This window comes from Drosophila erecta, unplaced genomic scaffold, assembly GCF_003286155.1.
Source record: "Drosophila erecta strain 14021-0224.00,06,07 unplaced genomic scaffold, DereRS2 tig00000092-arrow-pilon, whole genome shotgun sequence".
Taxonomy (NCBI): Eukaryota; Metazoa; Arthropoda; class Insecta; order Diptera; family Drosophilidae; genus Drosophila; species Drosophila erecta.
In genome coordinates this window covers 11,534,208-11,560,756 of record NW_020825207.1, presented here as the reverse complement: position 1 = coordinate 11,560,756, position 26,549 = coordinate 11,534,208, and the positions used below count along the sequence as shown (strand labels likewise).

The following is a 26,549-nucleotide window of genomic DNA, read 5'->3' as shown; positions in this document are numbered from 1 at the left end:
GGTGACGTGGCAGAGCTTTTCCGTGACGTCACTGTTGAAAGCACCGAACCCAACTGCCACAGCGAACCGAAACGGACCGAACCGAACCGAACCGAACTGAACCGAACCAAAATCGCTTCAAACACTCGACGGCGCTCGCACGGATCGGATGTGAAAAGCGGTTGGAAAATCGCCTTGCGCCTCACGTATCGTTTCGTTTTGAGTTGGAAAACCCGCGTTTGGAAATACCACAGCCACAACAACAAAAATAATCAAAACAATATAATAAACTCAATATATATTTATGCAATGTGTGCCGGCGATTGGTACACAAGTTGTGTGGTGGAAAATATATCTGAAATCTGAAATATCTGAAAATGAAAAATTGTATGTGCTTGTTTTCGGTTTCGGATTCACTTCACATTATCTAAAAATAACGGAAAACAAGGAAAAGGAGAAGTGAACAAGTGCAAAAATTATCTCGCTATATATACATATGTACATAAAGTGAGCCGCCATCACAATATTCTTTTCATAGCAATTATCGATCAAATACATAAGTAGCGCCGCCAACCTGGATGGCATACTTTTCCTGGATGGATTCTCGAGTTTGGTGACCGCCCACAGCCGAGGACGCTGGAACTCGATTCCGGCAGGGATAGTCAGAGGTGCCAACCGTCGAAATACAGGTTTGTTTTGATTAATTAAATTGCCTAATTGCAATGTCGTGACCCACATAGATATTTTACCACAAGAAAGTAGAGAAGCCATCAGCGAAAGTGTCGTGTGGCCTGGCACTTTTTGCGTTTCCGGCAGCGGTTCGATTTGTTTACTTAATTCCCACCCATTCCCAGTTCCCTTTCTTTTCGCCACAGGATAATCGGAAAAGCCTTAAAGAAGTAAAAAAAGAAAAAAAACAGCAGAAAAGCGAATCACTCATACGCCGCGTTGCCCTTTGCATTAAGTATTCAACGGCAAAAAGTCAGCAGCCTCCTCAGTTTATGGTCTTCCCTTTCGAAATGGTTTATTTGAGAGCGAATTCTTTGGGGTGCCATAAAGCACTTGCTCGGTGGCGAGGGGGCCTGCGGGAAATTGCTAAATAACAATCAATTCGGGCAGTGTAACACCAGATAAATGGATTTCCTATAAAATAAAATAAAATACAATTTAATCAGAAGTCATGGAGTACAGGATCTGCAGAGGCTGGCGGAATATTTCCGATAAGCGAGCAGTAAAAACTGCGTCGGGACAGGAAAAGCCTGAAAATGGTGAAATAAATTTACAGAAAAGCCCTGCGAACGTGGAGAAAATACAAACAATTTGCGGCTAAGTCAGCGTAACTATGAATGCAAAGGGAAACTTGATGGAAATGTCGTTTTCCTAATGTTTTCGCAACTAAAGTCCCATGTAATTAATTTTCATGCTTTTCGCCCGCTTTTCAGAACTTTGCTCATAGCAATTACATTTTCCAGGAATTATGTTGCATGTTTCTTTTCATACATACCCGTATAGTATGCAGTTTCATGTTTGGGAAACTCATCATTCCGTTTTTGTACTTCAAGCGCAATGTCAATGCACTGCTTAAACATTTGTCCTAATGGGCAAAAAATGGACCACATTTTAGTTATAGCCATATGACCGACTGGTTCAGATAGTATCAAATTGCTGGTCACTCGCAGTCAGCGAAAACAAGCGAAACTGAATGGAGCAAACAAAGAGCAGTTATTGCGGGCAATCATTAGTGATACAAATCGCCGCAGCAATTCCCCGGAGATCTGGAACCTAATCAGGACAGTCCATGACCACAATCCCCATCGGAGGAGGGCGGGTCATCGGCGGAGCCAGGGCGAAAAACAAATGTAACTGCAGTGCGGCATTTTGATTTCAATTCACTGTTTTTCCAATGTGTGCGGGTCGATGCGATTGCTGCTGCTCCTGCAGCTGCTCCTCCTGCACCGGATCCACTGGATCCACTGGATCCACTGGCCCCAGGCCAATTAAAACAAAGTGTCTGGCTCCGTTGGCACGCGACTTCCTGGCCACGCCCTGCTGCAAGGAGCCGCATGGAACGGTGCCTTGTGGCACCCACCCAGCTGAGGCACGGACTGCTTTTATGGCAAATCAAATTAACAACTAATTCCATTAGAGTTTGAGCAAGAGAACAGCCACCACTAATTGCAGAGGTAGGTGGCAGAGGACGCCTATGACTATCTGGTCATAGCCAAATTCGTGGCTCTTGGCCGAAGTGGATTGGCCAGATTGCCCGGCCACTGGGCCAAAAATATTCCAAATTCAATTAAAACCTGCACTGACTACAACGTGGAGCAACGTTCAGCCCATGGAGAGTCTGGGAACAAAGGTGAGTTCCTGAAAGCGTTTTGGCCTGCACCTGACATCGGGCACATCAGAGGCAAAGGACCGAGCTGCTGCGGCTGGAGGCTGGAGGCTGGAGGCTGAACCCGGCTTTCGACCAGGTCGCGGCATTGTCCACCTCCTCCTGGCCATCCCATTATCCAGCCAGCACTTGGCCCCAAAAATGTCGTCGCCCCTGTCATTGCTCTTTGGACTTTTTACGCCCGGAAAAGCTATGAACATGACAGCTTCGTGTTCCTATTGCTGCACTGGGGGAAAAGGGTTGTCGTAAGTGGGAAATATAATCATTTATGCAACTGCCTACATGGCCCAAATTATCCAGCAATAAGTGAGATAGCCTTGCCCAATTGAATGAAATGGCATTGGTGACTGGCACTCTTACCTCAAACACAAACTGGCATCTATAAACGATGGCTTTCCAGGGAAGAATGTCTGAAGAGCAACTCTTTAAAGCTCACCCCTTTTTTCTACCGTGCACAACTCCCGTTTTACTGCGGCAGAAAAACCTGACTGGGCTCAGTGCCAGTGACAATTGGGCAGCAAATTGGAGTAGGAGCCAAGCGGCTGGGCTGTCAGTGAAGTGGGGCACACTTCCGCTGAATAACCCCTCCTCAGCCAGACACAACTAACAAAAATATTTATGCACACACTTAAAATGCTTCCAGCTACCAAAAGCAACCAACAGTTAGCCAACCCAACCAAGCCAAACCAAACCGAACGGAGCAAACAAACAGCAGTTCAAATGTGAATAAATTCCTGGCTGGCTTATCTTTTTATCCATTTTTCCATGTATTTCCCTGGCGGCAGCCACTTCCACCATTCCAGCCAGCTGACTTTGATGGACATTGAGAACACTTCCTCCAGGATATGCCCCTTCCCCTCCCCGGGCAACATAATTGCAAGTGTCTGGGTCAGCAGTGTCCATGCAAACAGAATGGCATAAAGAGTTTGAAAATCAGATAGATGCTCGAGGAAGAAGGAGCCGCCAGTGATTCCAGTCAAACAGCTTTGAAGGGAACCACTGGAGTAGAAGGAAAATGGTGTCAGTCCAGAGATTGGTCGATTCTGACACGATCTGCGAAATTAGGAGAGATTATCTGAATTCCATTCGGCTAAATGTTTTTATAACCTTTTTGTTACAGTTGGATTTATTGAACTTAGTGAGCGTGGCATAAAATATACCCTGCTCCCAAATACTTTTGGCTTTCCTTCTCAATTATTCACTTTCAAAGGCATTTTTCAGTTGGCTTGGCAGATTCAACAAAAGAAATTCCTCAAATGTTCGAGCTGGAAAAATCCAATTCCCGTAATAAAATCGAACAAAGACCATGTGAAATCAAATGCTAACCAATTAGGGCCTCGGGTAAGGGGACGCACACATACTCGTAAAAAATAAGGAAGAAAAAAGGAAAATCGTATGCTTCCTCGATTTATTTCCGGGCCAAATTGCCGCCGAACAAATGCCTAAGGACATTTCCCGATAGTTAATTATGACACACACTTCAAAGTGCCGTATTTATCCTGTCGCAAACTAAATGAAGTGAGTTCTTGTGTAAACATCTGTGCCGGCGGCCAGACTCTTGGCTTGATTTGAATCTAAATTGGGAACAACAAGCCGTGGTAAGACCCCAATGAATGCCACTTGAAGTAAACAGCGGGCGGCGGCCAAAGGTGGAATAAACACGTTCTGGCACAGTCAAGTATTTACACACACTCACACACACCCACTCACACACACAACATGTGTCATAATCACCGTGAAAGACGTCGAGTTTAAACTAAACAGACAGGGATTCGAGGGAGCCGCGGAAAACGGCGGTGGAAATCTGGCGAAGAAGACGGCACATTAGGCGGCATAATCTGCCCTTGAGCTCCATTTTGCCCAACGATTTGGAAAATCTTTGTAGCAAAGTAAATTCCCGAGCAGATTTCGCTCATTCCAGCCGCCGTTGCCTTTCTCCTGCCAGCAATCCCTGTTTATATTCGGGGTCCTCATCGATTTATCGAGCATTAAACACGAAATCAAAGGGAATAGAATGAGTGACTGTGGGGCCACTTGCGTAGAGAAAACTAAATAAACATAAACTAATGTCAGGCTGTTGGAAAATCTTTGATTGGCGGGCAATGATTTCCTCGGCGGTCAACTGAAAAGAAATAAAATTGGACGGGCTGAAGGAATTTCATCATGACTTCTGAATGCTTCGCTGCCTTTGCTCTTTTTTAAATCATAAAAATTCTTAGCACGCTTAGTCCCGCTGTCACATCCAAATGCTGGATAATTTATTTAATCATTCAAATTTGTTTTCATCCGAGCAGAGAGAGAAATTGAAATAGCTCGCTGCTAATAACATGCTGTCCCATTAGAGTAAAACCAACGACAACGTGGCGTATGCGCAATAAAAACTTTTTGTTTTTATTTAGCTCATTTGCGTTGACAAGCTGCCAGCGAATATGATAATAATGAGCTCTATACCAAAGCTGGTCCCAAGATCTCAGCCAGAAAGTGCTCCCACTAGCTTTGGATTAATGTCACCAATCAGCGGCAAGAAATTAATAAGGGGACGTCAAGGAGTCGAGTTCTACCACTCCTGACCCACCCGACCTTTGGGATAAGCAACCGGCACCCAGTGACCCATTGAAATTAATTTTGCAGCAACAGGTGTTGGCCATGAGCATAAGCAAATACCCCTGCTGCGAGATGGGGCTCAAAGGGAAACATTAAACAAACGCTGCGAACATCCACTGACAACGACACGAGCTGCCCTGCCACACGGATAACAACATGGACACCGACTCGGACAAGGACGTGGATGTGGACGTGGACGTGGACATGTTGAAGGAAGCCGCTGGCACGCCAAACCAACTCGCACACAAAGGAGGCGTGGCCCAAGGTCATCGCTGGACAAGATGGAAACAAGCGTTTCCTGGGGGAGAAAAATGTACGCATTAGTTGGCTAATATAGAGCTGCATTTGATGGCAAAGTTAAATGTGCTTTAATAGGGAATATTTGCAGTACAGCACAGATTTTCTCATGGCTCAGCACAAATAGTTCTATGCATTCTATGATTTGGACATTTTAAATCAATCCATTCCCGACCGCAATCAGCTTCCATTTAAACCAATTTAGTTTGCAGTTCCAGCTAACTGCGCTTGATGATTTCACCATTGTTTTATTTTATTTTAGGAGGCAAACCAAGCAACTAAAAATGAACCACCGAAACAGTCAAATTTCATTCAGGACCCACCGCACCATATACGCGTTATCTGTTGACACTTTATCGGGGATTTTCTTTTTTATTCATTTTTTTTTTAGCGTTTATATGGGTAGGCCGAAGCAACCATTTTTGGGCTTATTTCTGTGATAGCTTAGGTGGCCTGGAATCAGGCGCAGCTGTCATCGTTCGGGCCACACCGTTGGGTGGCCTGATTAGCCGGGCCAGAAAAGAGTGAAGCAAAATATTCATGTTAATAACTAGCAACAGGCCACCCGATAAGAGTGGGAGCGAGAATTTGGCCTCCTCATATCGGGCCATAAAGGCAAATGACCACCAACCGCAGCACTAATATGGCCGGAAAATGCTCGCCAAAGTCTATGGGCATAAAAATGAAAATGAATAGCAAAAACCCGGCGATGCTTTAAAGACGAGTCCACCTACTCCTCCTGCGGCCAATTAGAAGGACTCACACGCACACACGCGCAAAGCTGTTGTTGGCCAGAAATGCCAGCGGCATCAATTGAATGCAAACAAGGCGAGGAGCCAGTTCCATTTGCTGACAAAGGATTCCTCGAAGACGACGAGGAGGACGAGGACGACAAGGACGACGACTTCATCGCCATGTGGCCTGGAGTTTCATGCACGACTGAATGGGTCAGCAGCTGAAATCATCATCAGCGTACCCATTTCGCTTTCCCTTTTCGTGTGTCCTGGTAATGCATCGCTGGATTCTCGGTTTATGTGGCAAATCAAGCGTAAAGTCGCACAGAAACTGTTCGCAACCCTTTAAAGCTGCTTTTGTCAAAAGCTGGGGTGGTTTTAGCCGCTCTTTAGCTGCTTTTGGCCAAGGTATACATAAAAAACGCTTTAATATGATGTAAAATACACTTGCACTCACACGGTCTCCTTGATCCTTCAGCAAACATGGAAGCTTGGTTTTCTTTTCGGAATTCCCACGAAACTACATTCACATCGAGGCATTTTAAGGCACCCATTTCGACCACCTTTTTCTCTCAGTGCCGCGTTGTGCTTATCTCAAGCTGTTCTCGCATATGCTGTCGCGTTAAAGTCGTCTTCAAGTTTTTGTATTTATCCGCTCCCTTTTCCCCTCGAGTCCTTTGCATTATTTACTTGCAAGGGACTTGGCCCGAATCTTTTCTTTTCTTCCAAGCGCGAAAAAAGGGTGGCTCGTATTTTAATTATTTACGTTTTAATCACTCGCACAAGTTGATTAGCGAGCAGCAGGACCTTAAAGCCCACAGATGAACGTGGCCAAAACTGCAAGTTCATCAAGTTTGCTCGTCGGCGGCGACAGAGTGCGGAAAGTGTCCTGGATGCACTTAAGTGCAAGTGCGGATGAAAAGATAGCGAAAGCGTAACTCGATTACTGGAACGGAGGAGAATGGAGGCGGACAGCGGGCCAAATGGAATAGGATGCCCCGGGTCGAGTGGCTAATGATGCATGTCTAAGGAGCGAACAGGATGCCTAAATGGATTACAAATATGTTTTGATTGGCCCGCCGGCTGCCTCCGCATCCGGCACCTCAGCCCATCTCCTCGGTCGGGGAAAACTCAATTTCAGTTTGCTTGCCTTTGGGCTAGCTGAGAAATGGAATGGATTTAATTTCGCCTCGGGAAATCTCCACTGGCAAATGGAAATTAGTGTCTATTAGAACTCGCAGTCTGCAGTTTACGCTTCTCATTTAACTTATGCGAACTCTTTAAAGCGCATTTTCCATGCCGTGCCACTCGAAACTTTCCACACTTTCCACACTTTGCAGCTTTTATTTACATTTCAATTGAGAAATGCCTTTCTCATGGGAAACCATACGAAAGAGTTCGACATGTGGATGATGTGATGCAAGGGTTAGCAACTGTGGCCAATATGAAGAGTTTATTTTTGGACCATGAGGATTACGTGGTAAACGGACAAGATCAAGTGAAACCCATTAGCGATGTGTTATGAAACGAATGAAAAGAAGTCTCTGCGATATTCCGGGAACCATTCATCAAGAGCTTTGGCAATAAATGTGTTTTGTACAAAATGGGAAGTGAACTATGGCTGAGACACAAGAATAATGAGGGAAAGTGGTTACAAAAAGTAAAATTTAAACTATATGATAAAATATAATTGTTTCCTAATGAATGGAGACTGCCGGCAAAGATTAAACTAAGTAAAATGAAACTTTGCTATATAAGAACGAACAACAATCCAACTCAACCGGTATGAATCAACCAATCAGAATGAAAAACCCCAATCGCCTGCGTAACCAGTCATCTAAGCCTTATATAACTCCGATAGAAACCACAATTCCGAAAGGCTTTGCCCTCCGTATAAATTTCAAATTTGTTTGTAGCAATTTGTCGTTTTTGGGTTGTCCACTGAAAATGCGAATGGGCTTTGGCCAACTACCGAAACTGACCCACTTTTCAAGAGACGCGTGAGGCACGTTTAAAAATAAATCGAATGGGGAACGGGGGATTGGGGAGATTGGGGGGATTGGGGGGATTGGGGCGGTTGGAAAAACAACCAGAGGAATTTTATGTTTAATGGCTGCGGGCGAAGTGAAAAATCACACAGCAAATTATGTTGCATGTTGTTACACACAGCATCTTGTAGAACGCAGATGAAATTCGCTTTTCGTAGCTCACTTTTGCTTTTCAAAAAATATATACTATTTCTTTGGGTTATTTCTGTAGAACTTGGTCACGTCACGACCAAAGCAAAAATTCGAGAAAAAGTGTAATTTTATTTTGAGAAATTCATTTAAATGTTTTCTGCATTCGTTTCATTTGCTTGTCACGGTTTATTTGCAGAGTGCACCACAAAACAAACAAAAGTCACACACCATCCCAAACTCAGATTATGAATTATGCAACAAAGCATCCACAGCAGCAAAATAGAGCAACTAGAGCCACAGCACGAACTGCTTAATGCACACAAGTAGCAACCCCTAGACTTGACCAAACTCGTTACGGAAAACTGCCGGAAGACACCAAAGACCCGGAGCTCAAATTTCCCAGGAGGTGGCCAAACGGAGACACTACCGACACCACCGACACAACCGACACAACTCGACATGGTGGACGACATATCGCCGATGCATCATCGGATGCAAAAGAAGACGCGCAGCGCCTCCATTTGTGCCACCGGCGCCAGCATCGAGACGGTCATCCATGGAATGCCCGGCGCCTCCGGCAGCGCCACGCCCGAGGGCGGTACTCCCGGCTACCGGCGACGCCGGCCGGCCACGCGCTCCCAGAGCGCCCGCATCACCTCCGGCGCCAGATCGGTGAGTACGCGGCGTATACGTAACGCGCTTGAACGCACCCAAGCGGTACAAATTTAGCATTAGCATTTTTTAGCTCTTACTTATTTTTAGCTCTTTAGCTTTCAATAAATGCACGCTTATACTATAAATACGCGGCCAACGTCGCCTTTCCGGCCATTTGGTAGTCACGCACATGCAGATTACCATTTCCACCATACAATGTCTTTTTTAATTTTTAGGGGAATAGAAAAGTGGAGCACATCATCTATAAAACTGCACCTGTACATTAAAAAGCAACTCTGTTGAATTAATTATAATATTATATTTGTGGGCAATGCAAACCAATAGCTTTGCAGCTTAGAGATATAATGTTCAACAAACCTAATTAATACACTTTTTAATTTCAAAGGCAACTTGAAATTCTCGGTTTTCCAGACAACAAATTTGGAAATGCCCCACCTAATTTAAGTGCAAACTGTAGCTTACTGCCAATTAATGTGTTCTCAGCTGAAAGCACCTCCGAATTGAGCTGCATAACCATCGCCAAATCACTTTGAAGTTTACTTGGTAAACAACTCCTACTTGCGTGCCACAAATATACAAGGGGCATGCGGATAACTACATTTCCGCAGACATTTCCGAGAAACGGAGAACGCAATCACGTGCACTTGGCCCGTTTAATTGACTGATTTCAATTCGAGTTGGCCAACTTGGAGCTGGGCGGGTCCATATCAGGGTGCAACGCAGAGGACGCTTATCAGCTGATCCGTGAGGTTCCGCTCACGCTGCTGGCTGCTTACGGGCTCTTCCACGACAGAAGTCTGCCGACTAGGACTCGTGTTCACCTTGGCGCTGCCAATGGACAACTTCCGCTCCGCCGAACGGCTGCCCCGCTTGGAAGTCTGTGCCATTTTCTCAAACCGCCTGGCACACCGCTTCTGCTTGGCATGGTTGAGATATGCGTCGGACTGATCCTTGACCTTCTTGTGGTGCTCGTTCGGAGGACACAGGAGCTGCTGCCGCATGCACTTGCAGAAGCTTATGTTGTGCAGAAAGTACTCGTCGAAGTCCTCGTTGGGCTCCAATAGCTTCATGTAGTCCTCCATCCTGGTCAGATCCAAGGGATCCAACAGACGGGCGGCGCAATCCAGCTGAAGGTGTCCGCTGTAGAAGTGCGCGAACAGCTCCTCCACCAGATCGATGAAGAACTGGATGGGCTTGTGGAAAGCGTCGCCCATGGAGAAGGGGCTCTCCTCGCTCATATGCAGCTTGGCACATTCTCGTCGAAAGAGCAGCACATACGGACGCAGGGCCTGGATGGCCCAGCATTGGTTCTTGTTGGAACTGGCTATCACCTGGTAGTGGATGTAGAACTTGTTGATGATCGCATCGTCCGACTCGATGTCATAGATCTGCGGACACGTGCAGTTCACGTCCAGCTGCATGGCGATCTTGTAGCGCTGAATCAGTTGGTGCAGGGTTTCTGCCGCGATCCTCTGGAGCTCCACCTCCTTCTTGTAGCTGTCGAAGTAACTCCGGTACTTCTCCTCGATCACCAGCAGCAGCTTGATCACCGCCTTTTCTGTGGCATCCGAGATGCTCAGATTCCCCATCGCATAATTGGACATGCTCGCGGTCTCCGTGGCCCTGGACATGTAGCTCTGGTTCACCATCAGTTGGTACAGCCGATCGCGCATTTCCATTTTCGGCTTGGTGTTTTAGTGTGTTTTCTAGCAAAACAAGGAAATCGTCTGAATGACGTTTAGTTCGACGAGGAATGGGAAATCATATAAGCCACTTTCAAAATGGGGAAAATACCTAGTAGGATCGTTGCCGAAGGAAACAAGTTGATGTGTGGGAACTCAGTAGACAATTTACTAAAATAGATACTCCTCATGCTGTATTAGATAAATGTAACAACTGATTGCAAAATTTGAAAAGTTATGATACACCGGAATCAGTTCACTTGCATATTGAGAATTTGAGGGTTCACCGACCATCTGATTACTGAATCCTTAAGAGTGAGCTCATGGGGGCTGGTAGAAAAGGGATCGTGGTAAACTTCCTTGGTAATACTTATGATAGACCGCTGACTGCGACGTTGGTGAGTAGAGATGGACCTCTTCAGTTCCCTCACGTTGCTCTCCCGCCTATCCACTAATGAGTCCTGACCGGGGCCAATGCCCGACATCTCGCTTGGACGTTGCAGTCTAACCATGGACTTCTTGCGGTCCAATAAATTCGTTTCGGTGGCCTCGGCCATCTTCTCGCACCGCCTGGCACAACGCCTCTTCTTGGCCTGGATAACAAAGGGCATGTTGTGATCCTCTGTGACCTGCGGATACTCGTAGGCAGGACACCTGTGCGGCGTACGCAGGCACTTGCAGAAGCTCATGTTGTACTTAAAGTAATGCAGAAAGTCCTCGTTGGGTGCCAATAGCTTCTGGTAGTACTCGATGCCGTTCAGGTCCAAGGGATCCAACATTTGGGCAGCGCAGTCAAACTGCACGTGACCACTGTAGAAGTAGGAGAACAGCTCCTCCACCAGCTCCATAAAGAATTTAATTGGCTTGTGGAAGGCGTCACCCATGATGAAGGGAGTATCCGCGCTCAGATTCAACTTGGCGCACTCGCGGCGGAAGAGCAGCACGTACGGACGCAGGCCTTGGATGGCCCAAAACTGGTTCTTGTTGGAACTGGCTATCACCTGGTAGTGGATGTAGAACTTGTTGATGATCGCATCGTCCGATTCGATCTCATAGATCTGCGGGCACGTGCAGCTCAAGTCCACCTGCGTGTTGATCCTGTAACGCTGGCTCAGCTGGTTCAAAGTCTTGGCCGCCATCCTCTGCAGTTCCAGCTCCTTCTGGAGCTCCTCGAAGTAATTGCAGAACATCTCCTCGATCGCCACTAGGATCCTGGTCACAGTGCTCTCTAAGCCTTCGTTTCTATTCAGATTCAGGATCGCAATCTCGGTTGCACTCTCGCTTACAGTGGCGTGCGACATGACGCTCGAGTTGGGTATTAACTTCTGGAGTCGATCGCGCATTTCCATGATTATACAGTGTGTTTCCTTGAATTCCTTCTGAAAATATAAAGCCCGTCCGACTTAAGCGACGACCTATGTTGACTGAAATTTGAAAGCCTATTTTAGGCCGCTGGATTTATTTGTATTTTTCATGCCCGAAAGTAAAATCAAGATAGAATCCTATAGTCGAGTTGCCCGACTATCAGATACCCAGAAACATTTAGAGGTATGCCACTTCAAAATCCGATTAAGATGAGTTGAGTTTTGGAGTTTAGAACTTCAGATTTGGCCTATTTTTTAATTTTTTTGAATTAATCATCAGGAAAAGTTTAAAAAAATTAAAAAAAAATGATAGAAGAAAATATATTTGCACTGCGTCTATGTCTCTGGAAGCTGAACAGAATCTCAACATTCTAGCTTTTGTAGTTCCTGAGATCAAGGCGTTCATACGGACATGGCCAGTTCGACTCGGATCCTGATCAAGAATATATATGCTTTATATGGTCGGAAGCGCTTCATTCTGCCTGTTACATACTTTTAAACGAATATAGTATACCCTTTTACTCTACAAGAAACTGGTGTATAAATCTGAATTCAATTGATTCGTCACCAAGCCGTCCGAGGAGCCTTGAATTCGAAACACTTGCAGGGCGGCGTGTGAATTGAGTTATATCGCGGCGAAATTCAATTTCATCGGACTGATGGTTGTCTCGTACAAAAGACTTTCGCCACGTGGCGGCATACGTTGCGTATGAGTTTCCCTGGCTGAGGGGGACGCTTCCAGCTTCCAGCTCGCAGCTCGCAGCTTCTGGTGCTGAAAATCCCTCGCTGGTGAATCCCCCTTTTTCGCTTCTGCTGGCGACATTATTAGTAAGCAAACGAGGCAACAAAAAGCAGCCATACTCCCATGCATCGTGCTAAAAATGTCGTTCTCATCGCCTGAGATGCGCCCCGAGCTGGTAATTTATATAGAAAAAGTTTCCAAGACACACACACGTGGTTTCCGCCTTTCGGGGGCGTGGTCGTAATGAGTTCGCAGCTAAGCAAGTGAGAAGTTAATGCTTGGCGCTCCCGACTATTGAATACCTGGTTTCTAAAAAAACGTTGCCTACATTTCAGCGTATGATTGCACATACTTGTGCGAGATCTTCATAAGAGATAGATAGGAGACTTGGTTAAAAATCTATATACTTGGAAGTGTGAGTATCTAACAAAAAAAAGGGTATTAAAAGCGAGGTAGAAGCGCTGAAACGACTCTTGCAATAAGAAAGAGATGAGTACGGATATATTCGGCAGAAGCGAGGAAGAAAACTTTGAGTTTCAGTGCCATGATGTCCCAATGTCGATAAGTCGCTGGCACTTTTCATCTGCAGACGCAAAAGTTTAATGAGCAGATGCCACAACAACAGCGAACCCGATGAAGTCGCATCTGAAGCTATTTTCGTATTGCACGGCATTCTGGGAGCCAAAGTCAGACATATGCCATGCAAATAGTAGACAAAAACCAACAAATAGCCACAGCAGACATAGGGCTGCCACGAATAGGAAAATATTTTGAGACTTTCGGCACAAAAGTTCAACGGAGGGAGGGAAATTGCAGTCTTGTGTGCAATCAAAACTTTAAGCAGTAGCAAAATAAATTTGTGAGAAAAATAGAAGATGCATTGTGCCAAACTAAATATATGGTATAACTAAAGCAAGCTTTGTGGTATAGAATTGAAGATGGTATAAATCTGTCGTATCAATTTAAAAGTCAAATAGTATCTGCCTGGGAAATGTGAAATTAATTCAAATTTTAATTTAATCCCCTTCCACGACTATGGCGAGCCCCGTAAAACGGAGCGCATTAAGAAAATAAATTATCTGCGCTGCCACAGAGGACTAATTGGGGATTAAGCGGGTACAAATTGAAGACTCCGCCGGAGGACATGCCGCGGAGCACCGCATGGTCAATGAACTAGCGCCAGGAAGCAATTAATTTCTGAAGCGAGAAGCCGAAGTTCCATCGACCACTGCATCCGGACGGATCAGATGTGTGGGTCCGTCCGTATGGTCGTAATATTTGATTAAGCCGGCAAGTAGACCAGGCAAACATTTGGCCAAGAAAGAAGAGCAATTACTGGTCACGAGAGCCCATGAAATGCCAGGATAAATGCACACATACGTACGTACAGTCCGGTTCGTGGTTATACGAGTATATCAATGTGTGTGCGCCGTAAAAAGCGCAAAAGAGCGGCCACTAAATAAACAAGGAACGTTTACACTGACAGCTCGCCTAATGGCCGCCCGCCCCCTGAGCCACACTTCCTGCCTTCCTGCGGATTTGGCGGCTTTGCCGAGCCCTCCGACTGACCAGAAACTCAACGTGGCCCAAATCCCTGGCCACTTGACAGCCGACGCCACGTAGCAAGCGCTTCCGGCGTGCCGTCCTCCAGCGATGAGGAAACCTTGTGCAGGAACAGAGGCGGAATCAGCTGGGCTTTCAGGGGATTAAGATTCCTGATCAGCAGCGAATTCAGGCCACAAAACCTTTTCGGTCATAACTCAATCAGACAAAAAATGGTTTTTATTGGACACGGAATCATTTTGAAGCTCAAAGAAACATCTGAACAAACGCTAGTTTCCATTTGATATTCCAACACTGCACTTAAAGCAGAAGCAAATCAGTGAAAGTTTCGTAATTTAAATGAATTTAAAAGTCCACGAAACATTTCTATAGTCTTAAGCAATTAATCCAGCACCTACGAGTATAACTTCTCATTAATTAGAATCAAGGCATAAGCGGCACAGCTTAATAATTTCGAACTGCCAACTAATTGGTCCCTAACACCCAAATCATATTGTTCGCCCTCGCCCCTGTTTTTGGGCCAAGGCAAACGGAAGTGGCTAACAAAGTTGGCCGCTTTGCATGGGCTATGGCAACAGCTATAAATATATCGCCCCTACACTTGCACACTGGACCAAAGAAACTGAACAAGAAGCTTACATGGCCGGAACAGGTGGTGAAATTAGTTTTCGCCCCGTCGCCGGCAGGCTTCCAATGGAGCGCCGCAGAGCTGAGGCCGCTTGACAGGCACTTGGATGTGGCATGAAGGACTTGGAACAGGGACGCCACCACGCCACCACGCCACCATGATTCACCCCATCGCCAATGCCAGAGCAGGAAACTTTTGCGGCGGGCGAAACAAGCGCTGGCGCTGATTGCATTTGGAGTGGCCAAGGCGTTTAACCTTGACATTTAGGGGGACTTCCCCTAGCTCTCCACAGATCGCGGAGGAGCCCTTCCAGCGAGGACGAGACAAGCCGATAAATTATGCCATTGGCGGGGGCCAAGTGCTGGTGGGCGTATGTTTCTCAAAGGACAAACAAATGCAATTTGATTTGTGTGTCCGTCTGCGACCGAGAAATGCAATTTAATTTCGCAGTCAATCGGCAAGGGCAGTACATAAATCACAGCGATTGCCTTGGGCCGCGTTTGATAGATGGCTGTATGCACGCGCACAGTTCCGTATAGCCTGCCTTAAAGACACTCCCCCTCCCCCCTCCCCTCTTGCAGGTCCGCCAGAAGACCAAGGCGCAGCAGCAGCAGCAGCAGCAGCAGCACACGCTCCAGGAGACCCGCAGCTACTGCACCAGTGAGCCCCGGCTGAGCGAGACGGAGACGCCTCCGCAGCGCCGCAAGCTATCGCAGCGGAGGCCACAGACGCACGGTGAGTAAATTACGCCGGAGATAAGCAGCCACAGTGGCGGTGAATAGCATAGAACATAAGAACCCAGTGGATGCCAAAGGCGCTGGATGGTAAGCTGGCAAAGTTCAATTCGAGTGCTCGAGCTTATTTGCTACCTCGGAACTTTGTAGATAACAAGATTAGGCGCTGCACTGAGAAGAGGTACAAAACAAACCTCAAGAAGATCTACCAAGTTTGACAGTTATATAGCTTTAGCTCTTTTTCGTCGTCTTAAGTTATGCTTAAGAGCAATCAAAGAACAAGTGACTCCGGCTGTTTCCTACTTAGCACAAGTATTCAAGCTACCAAAACCTCTTAAAACCAAATATGGCAAAGTGCAAAGAAAATTAGAGACTAAAATCTATCGCTTTATTTGTCCAAGCTTTTATACCACTTTCCATTAGTATCCGCAAGATGCTTGCGCACAGCTCACTAGAATTTCGACCGCACTTGTACATAAGTTAGTTAGAGTTGTGGCTTTTAATGGCCGGATGGAGCCATCAAAGCGGCGAAACAACGGCAACAAATTAGCCAAGTGCCGAGCCTGATCTTTTATGTGGCATAAACTAAGCTCTCAGCCAAATTGCTCGCAGCACGAGAGCGGCGGCAATGTAAAATTGACCATTAAGTCCTGGTGGCATAAGGAGCATGTGGCATCCTGCAGGAGTGCAGGACTTTAAGGCGAGGCGTTGAAGCTGAAGCAGTTCGATTCGGCACACTACGAGTAGGTGGTAGCTTCATCTGGCCTTTGTTAAGTACCTTTCCATAATGTTGATTCAATTAACGTGGCCGTTCGATGAACTTAACCATTGACCCAGTTTACCCGACCAGCAAGTGAGCTACAGCTACGTGTGTGGCACTTCTCCCTGTCAACTCGACATGGGGAAACGGAAACCATTAAAGCTGTCCAAATGTCAGCCAGCTGGAGCAGGGAATACTGAATCAATAATGCAGCACGTTTAACCGAACGGTTACGCGCATATTTATCTACGGTCGGGTTTTGCGTGCCAATGTTTATTCATGTATTCAAATTGTTTTTTTTTTCACTCAGCACTCTTGACAGGAATCATAGAGGAAATTTATAAATGTACTGAAAAAATAGCATAGATATATCAGAGATAATTGAAATAATACGTTTTCATAAACTCAACTTAAATGCATTTATCATCATCATAAGCTAGGCTGTCTTAATGCATTTGTAAATTATTCAAACTGGATTACAGAATGGCCTAATGGCTGAACCCAAGCCCTAATGCAATCCACATTAATCTCTTTCAGCACACAGAAAATCGAACGCCTTCCTGGACGTGCCCACCATGAACATGCATCACCTGCGCGTCAACGACGACGACGAGGATGTGGACAGATTGCGCACTTTCAGCGCCTCCAAGGGAGGTGAGTTGGCTCGAGGGGCGTAGCAAAGACCACTGAGGAGCATTTATTAATTTCGAAATTGAAAGTCAACAAAGCTCGAGGGCCAGATGACTGGGATTACACATCCTAACAATGCGGCCATGGGTTTGGGGGGCAACATGGAACTGGGCGCTGGGATCACGCACATCATCTTGGGGACACACGATACACCACCAGACGGCATAAAATTATAGTTTCGTTCCGGGACACGCAGCGCAGCAATCCTTATTGAAATCTTAAAAGGCTGTTACCCGAAGATGTTAAGGAGCTATCAGTGGCACTAAATGCCACTCCGGATAGAATATGAATACCCAGTCAAAAACACACATGCACGCATGCACACACACACTCAACGAACCACATAGTCCTGCGAAGTTTTGTCATTACATATGTACATGTGTGTGTTTTTTCCTTCCTTTATATTCTACATTTGTGTCACGTTATTGTTACACATACGCACTGTGGGCCATCCCAACCACTTACAGTGCGACGCGGAACTGTAAGGCACTTGGTTAAAAGTTTGAAGATGATATCTCGTTGAAAAGTTGGCAACAATTTCAAGTGTCTCAAATTCAATTAAGATCGATTAGCCAGCTTAGCTGCATGCCTTAGGTAAATTTGGGATTAAAGCGCCTGTTTTGTCAGTGGAATGCAGATAAACTGATTGATTACACCTGACGAAGCAGGTAAGGTTTTACTTTTTGTAGAAAACATTCTTTATTTCCCTGTGGTTCCTTAGATAGCTGATGAGCTTTATAGTTGCTATCTTATCCCGCCCCCAAAAGGGTTTAGCATCCATGAGTGCATGTCAGACTTAAAGTACGTGTTTAAGCTGAATACGGAATACGAAGACAGGGTACGGACTACGGAGTACGGAACACTTGAGCAGACATGACAGGAAACAGACGACAAGCCCGCGTACTAACAGCACGAGGTGTCATAACTTAGTCATGAAGGAGGAGCCGGAACCATTTGACAGACGCAGCATAGTTAGGAGCTTGGGATGGGGATAGTGGCGAATAAATGTGCATAAACAGATGTTTTAAAGTAAACTCCACGTGGCTAGTTTTATTCTCACACTCAACCAGCTTTCGAAGAATCAAAAAGAGTCTGTTATTTAAGTGTATAAACAATCAAGGCCAATACTAAATGGCATCTGTTTTAAATATGATGGTTAAATTCTATGAAGAGTATCCCTTTTATCATCACAGCCCTCTTAGAAGTTCAAGGGACATTAAAGGGTATTGAAAGTTCACCCCAAGTTCGCTTGCTAACTTCTTACAGCGGCTGAGCAGCGTTCCAAATGCAGTGCATATTAAAATTCAATGAAGTGTCTGTGTTTGCTCAACTAAATTGCTTTCAAATACAAGTGGAATGCCAAGAGGTGGCAGATTTGCTTTGCGGTTGTTTCTCGCCAGGAGTCATGTGCGTTCTTTAATTAATTTTAATTCGCTCAAGATGTTTGTCAGATCGTGTGGGAATGAGTCCCGACAAAAAGGGAGCTGTGCCCATCCATCAACTACTATACAAGTGCGCTTATGGTCGGCACGAGTGGCAAATTTAAAATGAGCTGGCGAAAAACTGACAGCCCGACATTGAATCGAATATGTTTGGGGCGGGCTGGGTGGCTTGGGTGATTTGGGTGGTGTTTGATTAATTGAAATGCCCGGGCGAGTGTCAGTCATCGATGGCAGCCACTAAAGAGGCCCGAATGAATTTTCCATATAAATACATTTCCACACAAGAGCCGGCCATTGTCCTGTAATTGAATGAAATGCGAGTGGCGGCATACTCGCATGGTGGTACAGGCATTTCCCCTGATATTTTGCAGCGTTTTTAGCCAATTGCGAAACATTCGATTGTTGTGTACAGCGGTGGATTTATATTCGCATAAACAAAATGCGTCTGACCTTGGAGTCGGTAAATCATATCTCAAAAGTGGCAGCATATGCGAAATCTCCTGCCACACTCGTCCCACTGTAAATCAATCAACAAATAAAATGTTCGATTTATTTTCTCAAACAGTTATGCCCCGAGCAAACAAACACTTGAGTATGCTCACGGGAAAATGAAAAGTGCTGAACCAACATCAAAGCGAAGTGAAACGAAAACGTTTGTTTGAGGAATGGCCAGCGGAAAATCAGGAAAATGCGCTGCAATTACTCCAGAGATTAGTCAGTTTCAATTATAGCAAATGGCTAAGAATAGATATGAACATTGCCCACATATGTAGCTATATGATGTGAGAAATTTCGCGAAACTAAATCGCTATTTTTATGGCCGCCCGTTTGCACCTATTCCAAGTGAATTGTTACCCACACGCGCAGTTTCGTAATCCCCGATGCCCCAGAAAGGGGAAATTGGGATATTCCCAATGGCCACCCAAAATGGTTTTATGGCTTTCCAATGATGACGGCCCATGCCCGTACACAAAAAAGAGGGGGTAGCCTACCACCATGTGTGTTCAAATATAAATGTTTAGAACGGTCTTGGCAATTAAATCAATTTGCAAAATTAATGACCGCAGATGAGGAGCCAGCAAATGCCAACGAATACTGAAAAATCTAGACTCGTAGATTTCGCGCGACGGCTAAATGCAATAAGGCTGGCAATAAATCTATTTATGACATTTCAAACGTACACAGCACTCACTTGCATCGACCGAACAAATCGTACAGTGTCGGCCATGTGTATATGTGTGTGTAGTACATCAACCGGCCTGAGGGATTACAAATGACAATGGCCGCATGTGGCTCAAAGGCTCTTGACTCGGCATCTTCGTTGGGTAATACCTTTTCGGGCGGGCATTATCCCTATGTGGGGCAGCTGGGTAGGTGGAAGGGTAATGACAGATGTGCGGATTATATCTAGATTTATTCGGCCTTTGCTCGGTCAATCTACTTGCTATGCCCTCGGCTTTGTTATTAAATTATGTGTGCGGTATTGCCACAGCTGAGCAGCAGGAATATCGAGCTGCATTCAATTAATGTATCTGGATAATTTGATTTCGCAACTCCGAGATGTACTAAAAATTTAAAATCGAACATAATCCGTAAGCAATTGACTATGACTATGCAAAAAATCTACCTAAAGTCATAGAAACATTTTGCGAATTCCGGAACAACGCCATGGGTTAAAATAACCATTACTTGTCCCACATCACATTCGATGTATTTTTAATTGTTTTATTTTTGCTTAAGAGCACATTAAGTGGCTCAGAAGTCGCCCATTAATATTCATTGTATGTGGCAATTATAATGTAAATACTTGGCATTATTTGGTGCAAAAATGTAGGAAGCACCGCTTAAATTTTCCACCGAATAATGAGTTCCTCTAACCGCTGGCAGGAAAACCCAGACAGCCAGGTCAGCGGGAGGGGGAGGCGGTGGCGGTGGCCTGCTTGGGCACAGATGAAACACAAAAGGCAGATTAACTATTGTTGACGTTGGCCTTGCGGCAGGAAGCTGTAATTTCTGCCGCGGCTACGTGGCGTATGCGCAACGAGTCGTAAAGCCAGCGCACGTTGCACATACGCCGCGTATGACAGGTAGACTAACAAAAGTTTCCCGCATGCAGTTGGAATACGAAATAGTCGTAGGTGACGCTTTTCTTTTTTAAGCCGACGACTCACCGAGCTTTGACAACCCTCTACTGTTTTCTGTTCGCCACAGGTATCATCAATCGAGGGGACTCCTTCCGTCGCCGGCGCTCGAGGAGCAACAGCCTGGCTCCATCCAGTCCCATGCACACACGCAATGGCGTCGGTGGCCTGGGGGGCGTGGCCGGGGGCGGAAGCAGCCTGGGACTGGGTTGTGGCTACAACGGCGGCGGCGGCAGCAGCAGCAACGGATTCGGAAATGCCAATGCCCAGGAGAACCAGCACCAGCAGCCGGTGGAATTCTATCGCGTCGAAATGCTGGGATCAGCAGGTGTGGGCAAGCAGGCTCTGGTTTTGCAGTTCCGCACCTCGGACTGCATCAATGCCTACGATGGACCTGGTTAGTAGGCATGATGAATTTGCCATAATTCAGCTGAAACTGTAACCAGTGCCACCATTCAACATTCAACTTTTTGCAGAATGCGACGATGCCGAGCAGAACGTCTCAATCATCTTGAATGGCACCGAATCGGAACTGAAATTCCTCACTGGAAATCCAGAGAGCAAGGTAAATAATTTGTCAGGGGACAGCAGCTTTCCTATTTGTGTTTGTAATTGCCGTTGAATAATTCACCATTAACTGGCCAGACAAATGAGCTTGTGTCCCGGCTGCCTGCCTGCCTGGCTACCAGGATTTTCCCGGGGGAACGGGTAGTGATTTGTGCCAACTGTGCGGGCATGTATTGCACAAAGTGAATTAATTACAGATGCAAAATGAGTTGCTGAAATGCGAGAGGTAACCGCCCACAATGACAGGGGGAAAAGCTCGGGAACTCGAGAAAAACCATGAAAACTATTGCAGAAAGCTGCGAAATGCGGTTAATTACGGCCAAAGGCACGGCATGCTGGAGGTGCCTTGAAATTTAAGGAATTCATCTAAAATCCTGCCAGACGGCGCCGCCGCCTGCAAGCAAAGCAATTTGCAACCGTTGGCACAGCAAAATGGGTGGCAAAAGAGGAGCGCCCAGCGAGGAAAGTCAAATATAAGTACAGCGATTTGAGCCACTGTGCAATCGAAATGCCAAATTGCTGGACGATTGCCAAATGGCCAACGGGGCCGTTTGCCGCCGCCTTTGAGGGTGGCAAACAATACAAATGAACACGATAATGATAATTATAATCGCCGATGACGATTCCGTTGATGGAGATGGCGCTGGCGATGGCGATGACGACTCGGACGACGGGGACAAATAAAAGGAAATGGCAACAATTTATCCATTCGGGAGGCGACACCAAAATCACCGAATTAAAGCCAAGGCGTTCGTGCATGGCGCCCAAAATGTGTGGAAAAGCAAATAATAAATTGCTTAAGGTTTGACCTCAAGCCTCCGCCAATCCCGAGCACCTTGACGCCGAATGCCAAGTGCCAAATTTACAAATGGCGGATGCGGATGCGGATGCGGATGTGCCTGGCGTGGCTTTATGAGCCACGGAACCGGAAGTGAGCACCCTGGGCTGGATTAAGCCTGCCGACGTCACCGCAGACCAAGTGTATGTAAGGCCGAAAGAGCTCAGGAATGCGAAGGAAAGACTCACCAAGTGGCGAGTTTCCAATGCAAGCGAATGTATAATTTTGAATCCTGACATGTCAGGTTTATATCGCTGATAGTAGCAATAAGAAGAAGTGACTTCCTTGTTAAATGTCCTTGTTAAAGAAAGAGTATTAAGCAGGTCGCTATAGCGCAACGCCGTGAAATGTTAATGAGTAAACGCATTCGCACCTTTAAGAAAAGGTGAATTCGAAGGACCTGGACGATAGAGCCGTCTCGCTGACCCGGTAATGTATGGGCCAGATAAATGAACATCATTAAAAGTCTGGGGGAGGCGGAAACTTTTTGCCCTCGCCCGCCACGTTATTGCGATGCCAAGTGGCCATAATTTTAATTTTTACGAGCATAAAATGCAAAAGTGCCGGCAACAAAAGGAAGCCCGGCGCAAGGCGGTGGGTGCGGAAAATGTGGGCTGGCCTGAGTCGAGCTGTATGGATGCTCGACTTTTCGCTCAACGCCTGCACTTGACGGTGCACAGTTAAGAACTTTTCATTTCGCCTCCACTGGGCTGCAATAAAACATGGCATTTAATACTTTCGGCAGTCACGAAAGCCTGATGCCCAGAATGTTGTAAACTTGTTGAGTTCCGTGTTTCAATTGGCCCGTTTGTGTTTCCCGTTTTGTGTGCTTCCAGGACGAACTGGAGCAGGCGGACGCCTTTCTGGTGGTCTACTCCTGCATCGACAAGGAGTCCTTCACGCGGGCCAAGCAGATACTATCGCGGCTGCAGGACATGGACCTCCTGCGCCACCGACCCACCATCCTGGTGGCCAACAAAATTGATTTGGCCCGCTCACGCGCCGTTTCCGCCCAGGGTGAGTATTGCAATTAGCCGCCACCAGCACCGACAAGTCGTTGCATTCATTTGCATCGTCAATTAAGTGGCGTGACCTGACCGCTCCACTCTGCTCCACTCTGCTCCTCCCGTAGATGGCAAATGTCTGGCCTGCACGTTCGGAGCCAAGTTTATCGAGGTTTCCGTGGGCATCAATCACAACTGCGACGAGCTGCTGGCCGGCACGCTCACCCAGATTCGCCTCAAGAAGGACCAAGTCCAGCTGCAGGTATGTCCTAGATCCCCAATGAAACCCAAGAAAAGAACAGAAAACCCATAGGTCTAGCTCTAGCTCTCTATAGCTCTAGTTGCCGTAACAGTTAGCTGGTTAGCTAGTTGTATCCCATCTATCTCTGTTATCTCTGTTTTGGTGTCTTGTAATCAATGTACATCGATCGCTTTCGCAGCTTAATCCGAAAAAATCAAAAGATAAAAACAAATTTAAAGAAAACACAAACATAGAGACTGTAGAAACTGATAACTGTCTGACTGATCTTAAAGCCGACGAAGGGGTAAGTAAAACTAAATGTACCCCGACTCAAAATCCACTTAAAACTTTCCGCTATCCGGACTGAATTTAATCGATGTCTAGTGTGTTCTTCAAACCCCAACCCGTAATCGAGACGAGCATGATGTTATGTATAAAAATTATGCCCCGTATAACCTACTTGGTGTCTAAAAGAATAAGGGACATATTGTTCAATTTACTTTTGCAAGTTTCTAGATTCTAAATTCATGCTATTTAAATGGAATCAATGTGTCCTGAAAGCAAATTACTGTTTTCAATAGCAATATTTTATGCATAAACTAAAAAACCGCAATGTCCTTTTAGATACTTTTTCTGCGAAATCCAATAATATCTAAGCCATTACGCCCTGTTTATGCGTTGTTGATTATATTCATACTATATAAGCCCCCGGAACTTCCGACAAAAGAACTTTTGCCTGTTTGCCAACAAGAAGAAAATGTGTCAAGTGTCCAAGAGTAGAGAAACTATTCCAAGCCCACTGCCAAAAGTGTTTTGTTTGCTTGTTGTTTATTATCCTGTACCCACTCCCAGAATCCGCACAAAGTACATGAAAAATGCAACTTCAATTGGCGCCCGAAATGGAATGACCACAAATGCAGTTGAATAGAGAGCCAAATGTAAATAAACCGAAACATAAAGCCCAGACCGTAACCCCTCCCACCCAAGTCGTACAATTCTACATTTGCGAATGTGCAGAGTACATTTGAGTTATCTAATATTTTAACCCATTCCAGGGACCGAGGGACGCCAACTCGCCGGCGCACTGGTACAAAAGCCGCAGCGTGATGCTGGCCAGCATGAAGGCCCGCCAGATGCTCACCTGGATCCTGGGCAAGGAGGACTCCAAGTTCAAGCACTGCGAGAACCTGCAGGTGCTCTAAAGGGGAATCGATCCCATCTATAGGTCTATATGCTTAGCGGCTAAGTGTGTTGATATGTGAATATGTGTATAACCGGCGGGAGCAGGCAGAAAGCTTTATCTATAAGTGCTACCAGATGGGCTCATCTAATATGTAAACAGGTTTCGAGATTTCGAAGCTCTCCAGTTCGCCTGTAAACAGCCATTTGCATACCCAGGAGTGTGTGTGGTGCAGCCAGCTATTAGTAGTGTCTAACCTAAGCCTGATAATCAAAAATTAAATCAAATTTAATGTAAAACATAGGGACGTATGTGTAACGCTTGCAGCGACTATGTGTATGAGCAACTTAATGGAACCAAGCGAAAGGAGCAAACCAAAAATTCTAACTAAACTTAACTAAACTAAACAGAGAACAACACTACTTATGTACTTAACTAGCAACTTTAGTAACTTTTCTAAGCCATGAGCAAGTAGGGGAATATTTTTCATAAGCTGGCTAGCGGCTTAGCTGTTTACAAGCAGAGTAGAGGTGTGCAAAATGTTCCCAGCAAGCAGATTTATATATATACATATATATGTGTGTAACCAAAGAGTAACGATTTTCATATAAGATTTACATATGTAGAGTATGTGTTAAAATCGGGTGCAGCACTTTGTTATTTTCGTTTTTTGCAGCTTAGGGAAGTCTTACAGGGAGTTAGCTAGCTGCGTAGACAGATTTCAAATAAAAAATAAAAATAAATAAAGTCATAGCCCTCGATGAGTGTCCATCGTATATATATTTATATTGTAGAGTTAGAAGTCAATATTCTTTGTGTCTTCCTTAGTCAAATATGTATGTGTGTGTCTGTGTGTTTATATTAGGAATCCTTCCAAGAAATAGTGCAATGCAAGGAATTCGCGTGTCCTCCACAAGGCCTTCAAGTAAATGTGCTCAAAGTGGAAACATGAAAAGTAACTACAATAATATTCTTACTCTAATGGGAAATACATAGTTTGATGTGTACATATGCTTAATCACGTGTGTATATTTGCAAAGCGCATAGGCTCAACCAAAATGAAACAATAAAATATTTAAATGTTTAACAATATAAATTAGTTCTACTTTACATCTTAACAGGCTAGGTTTGTATAAAAGCTATCAATGGCATATGATTGGTTTTCGATAGATGAGGCAATGCCTTATCAATGTGTCGCCAAACTAAAGCGCTTAGTTAGCCAAACTGCTGCTGGGGATTCTTTACCTTCACCACCTGAGATCGGTAACGGAAGAGCGGCCGGAATACATTGATCTCTGCCAGCTCCATGTCGTCAGCCGCCTCCTCGTAGGCCAACTCCTCCAGAGCTCTCCGTAATCTACTCAGAGTTCTCTCATATCTGTATAGATTCGTAAGAGTATCACTGGTCGAAGGTATCTCCGGGGAAGTATACCCTTCACTGGCATTACTTATTCTTCGAATCTGTTCCGCTGTGGTACGCTCTTGCGGATAACCGAGCACGAGCTCAAGAGTCGCGAAACAGGCAAGGAGGTGGAAGATAATCTATTGTATAGATAGATATATTAGCAATATGTACTTTAGACGGTATCAACTGTACGTACCCTGTTGCACCGCATTTTAATGGTACGTTTATGAGTTTTAAGTTATATAAAATCTACTTGTTCTTAGCTGAACTGCAGGCTGTTAAGTGTGGCTCAACTTGGCTAACTCCCGCAATTTATACAATTGGCGCAGTGTTTTTGCTAGCCGTTATTAGCACCTGCAATTGTTCTTGTTACTCGCCTTGATTTTCGCGCTGGAAGCGGACAAAATTAACGTATAGGTGTGGAAAAATCCAGAGCATTTTCCGCTCTCAGTCGAGTCTGATTAAAAAGTCAGGTCATGTGCACGCTGCTGGTCGTTGTTGTCAACAAACGGATAGTGAGTAATTCGTATTTGTTCATTGTGTCGCGTGTCAAAAGAAATAATTAGCCAGTGATCTCAGGAAATGGAATTCCGAGATCAAGTGTCAACCTCTAATTTGTAAAGCAAATCTATAGGCAACTGTATGTGGATCCCAAATGTTACCTAAACGTAAATGCTAAAAAGTAATACAAATAAAAGCCTCGT

General features: G+C 45.4%; 4 protein-coding genes across 5 annotated transcripts; 1 reads left to right on the top strand and 3 right to left on the bottom strand.

Annotated features, from left to right (window-relative positions):
* Positions 1–115: 115 nt before the first annotated feature.
* LOC6547928 (GTP-binding protein RAD) lies at positions 116–25,190 on the top strand. 2 transcript variants are annotated; one of them, XM_015156742.2, is made up of 10 exons: positions 116–668; positions 8,386–8,861; positions 15,425–15,578; positions 16,875–16,991; positions 20,681–21,007; positions 21,087–21,175; positions 22,852–23,032; positions 23,148–23,281; positions 23,460–23,564; positions 24,316–25,190. In XM_015156742.2, exons 2-10 carry the CDS (start codon positions 8,649–8,651, stop codon positions 24,460–24,462), a joined length of 1,467 nt encoding a protein of 488 aa, XP_015012228.1. In that variant the 5' UTR covers positions 116–668; positions 8,386–8,648; the 3' UTR covers positions 24,463–25,190. The 2 variants fall into 2 exon arrangements, with proteins under 2 accessions (XP_015012228.1, XP_001975035.2); XM_001974999.3 differs by lacking the exon at positions 23,460–23,564.
* LOC6547926 lies at positions 9,269–10,596 on the bottom strand. The gene has a single exon (XM_001974997.3). It carries the CDS (start codon positions 10,541–10,543, stop codon positions 9,572–9,574), a length of 972 nt encoding a protein of 323 aa, XP_001975033.1. The 5' UTR covers positions 10,544–10,596; the 3' UTR covers positions 9,269–9,571.
* On the bottom strand, positions 10,694–11,999 carry LOC6547927. Its single transcript, XM_001974998.3, has one exon. It carries the CDS (start codon positions 11,893–11,895, stop codon positions 10,798–10,800), a length of 1,098 nt encoding a protein of 365 aa, XP_001975034.1. The 5' UTR covers positions 11,896–11,999; the 3' UTR covers positions 10,694–10,797.
* LOC6547929 lies at positions 25,184–26,251 on the bottom strand. Its single transcript, XM_001975000.3, has 2 exons — positions 26,042–26,251; positions 25,184–25,982 (listed from the first exon to the last, which is right to left on the bottom strand). The coding sequence occupies exons 1-2, from the start codon at positions 26,054–26,056 to the stop codon at positions 25,656–25,658; spliced, it is 342 nt and encodes a 113-aa protein (XP_001975036.1). The 5' UTR covers positions 26,057–26,251; the 3' UTR covers positions 25,184–25,655.
* Positions 26,252–26,549: the final 298 nt, after the last annotated feature.

What these genes read in the sequence shown, in the direction of transcription:
- LOC6547928 (XM_015156742.2), top strand. Translation starts at nt 8,649, where the DNA reads ATGGTGGACGACATATCGCCGATGCATCATCGGATGCAAAAGAAGACG. An exon ending in CAATGCCTACGATGGACCTG is followed by an intron (nt 21,008 to 21,086) that starts GTTAGTAGGCAT and finishes AACTTTTTGCAG; the next exon opens with AATGCGACGATGCCGAGCAG. An exon ending in CTGGAAATCCAGAGAGCAAG is followed by an intron (nt 21,176 to 22,851) that starts GTAAATAATTTG and finishes GTGTGCTTCCAG; the next exon opens with GACGAACTGGAGCAGGCGGA.
- LOC6547926 (XM_001974997.3), bottom strand. Translation starts at nt 10,543, where the DNA reads ATGGAAATGCGCGATCGGCTGTACCAACTGATGGTGAACCAGAGCTAC.
- LOC6547927 (XM_001974998.3), bottom strand. Translation starts at nt 11,895, where the DNA reads ATGGAAATGCGCGATCGACTCCAGAAGTTAATACCCAACTCGAGCGTC.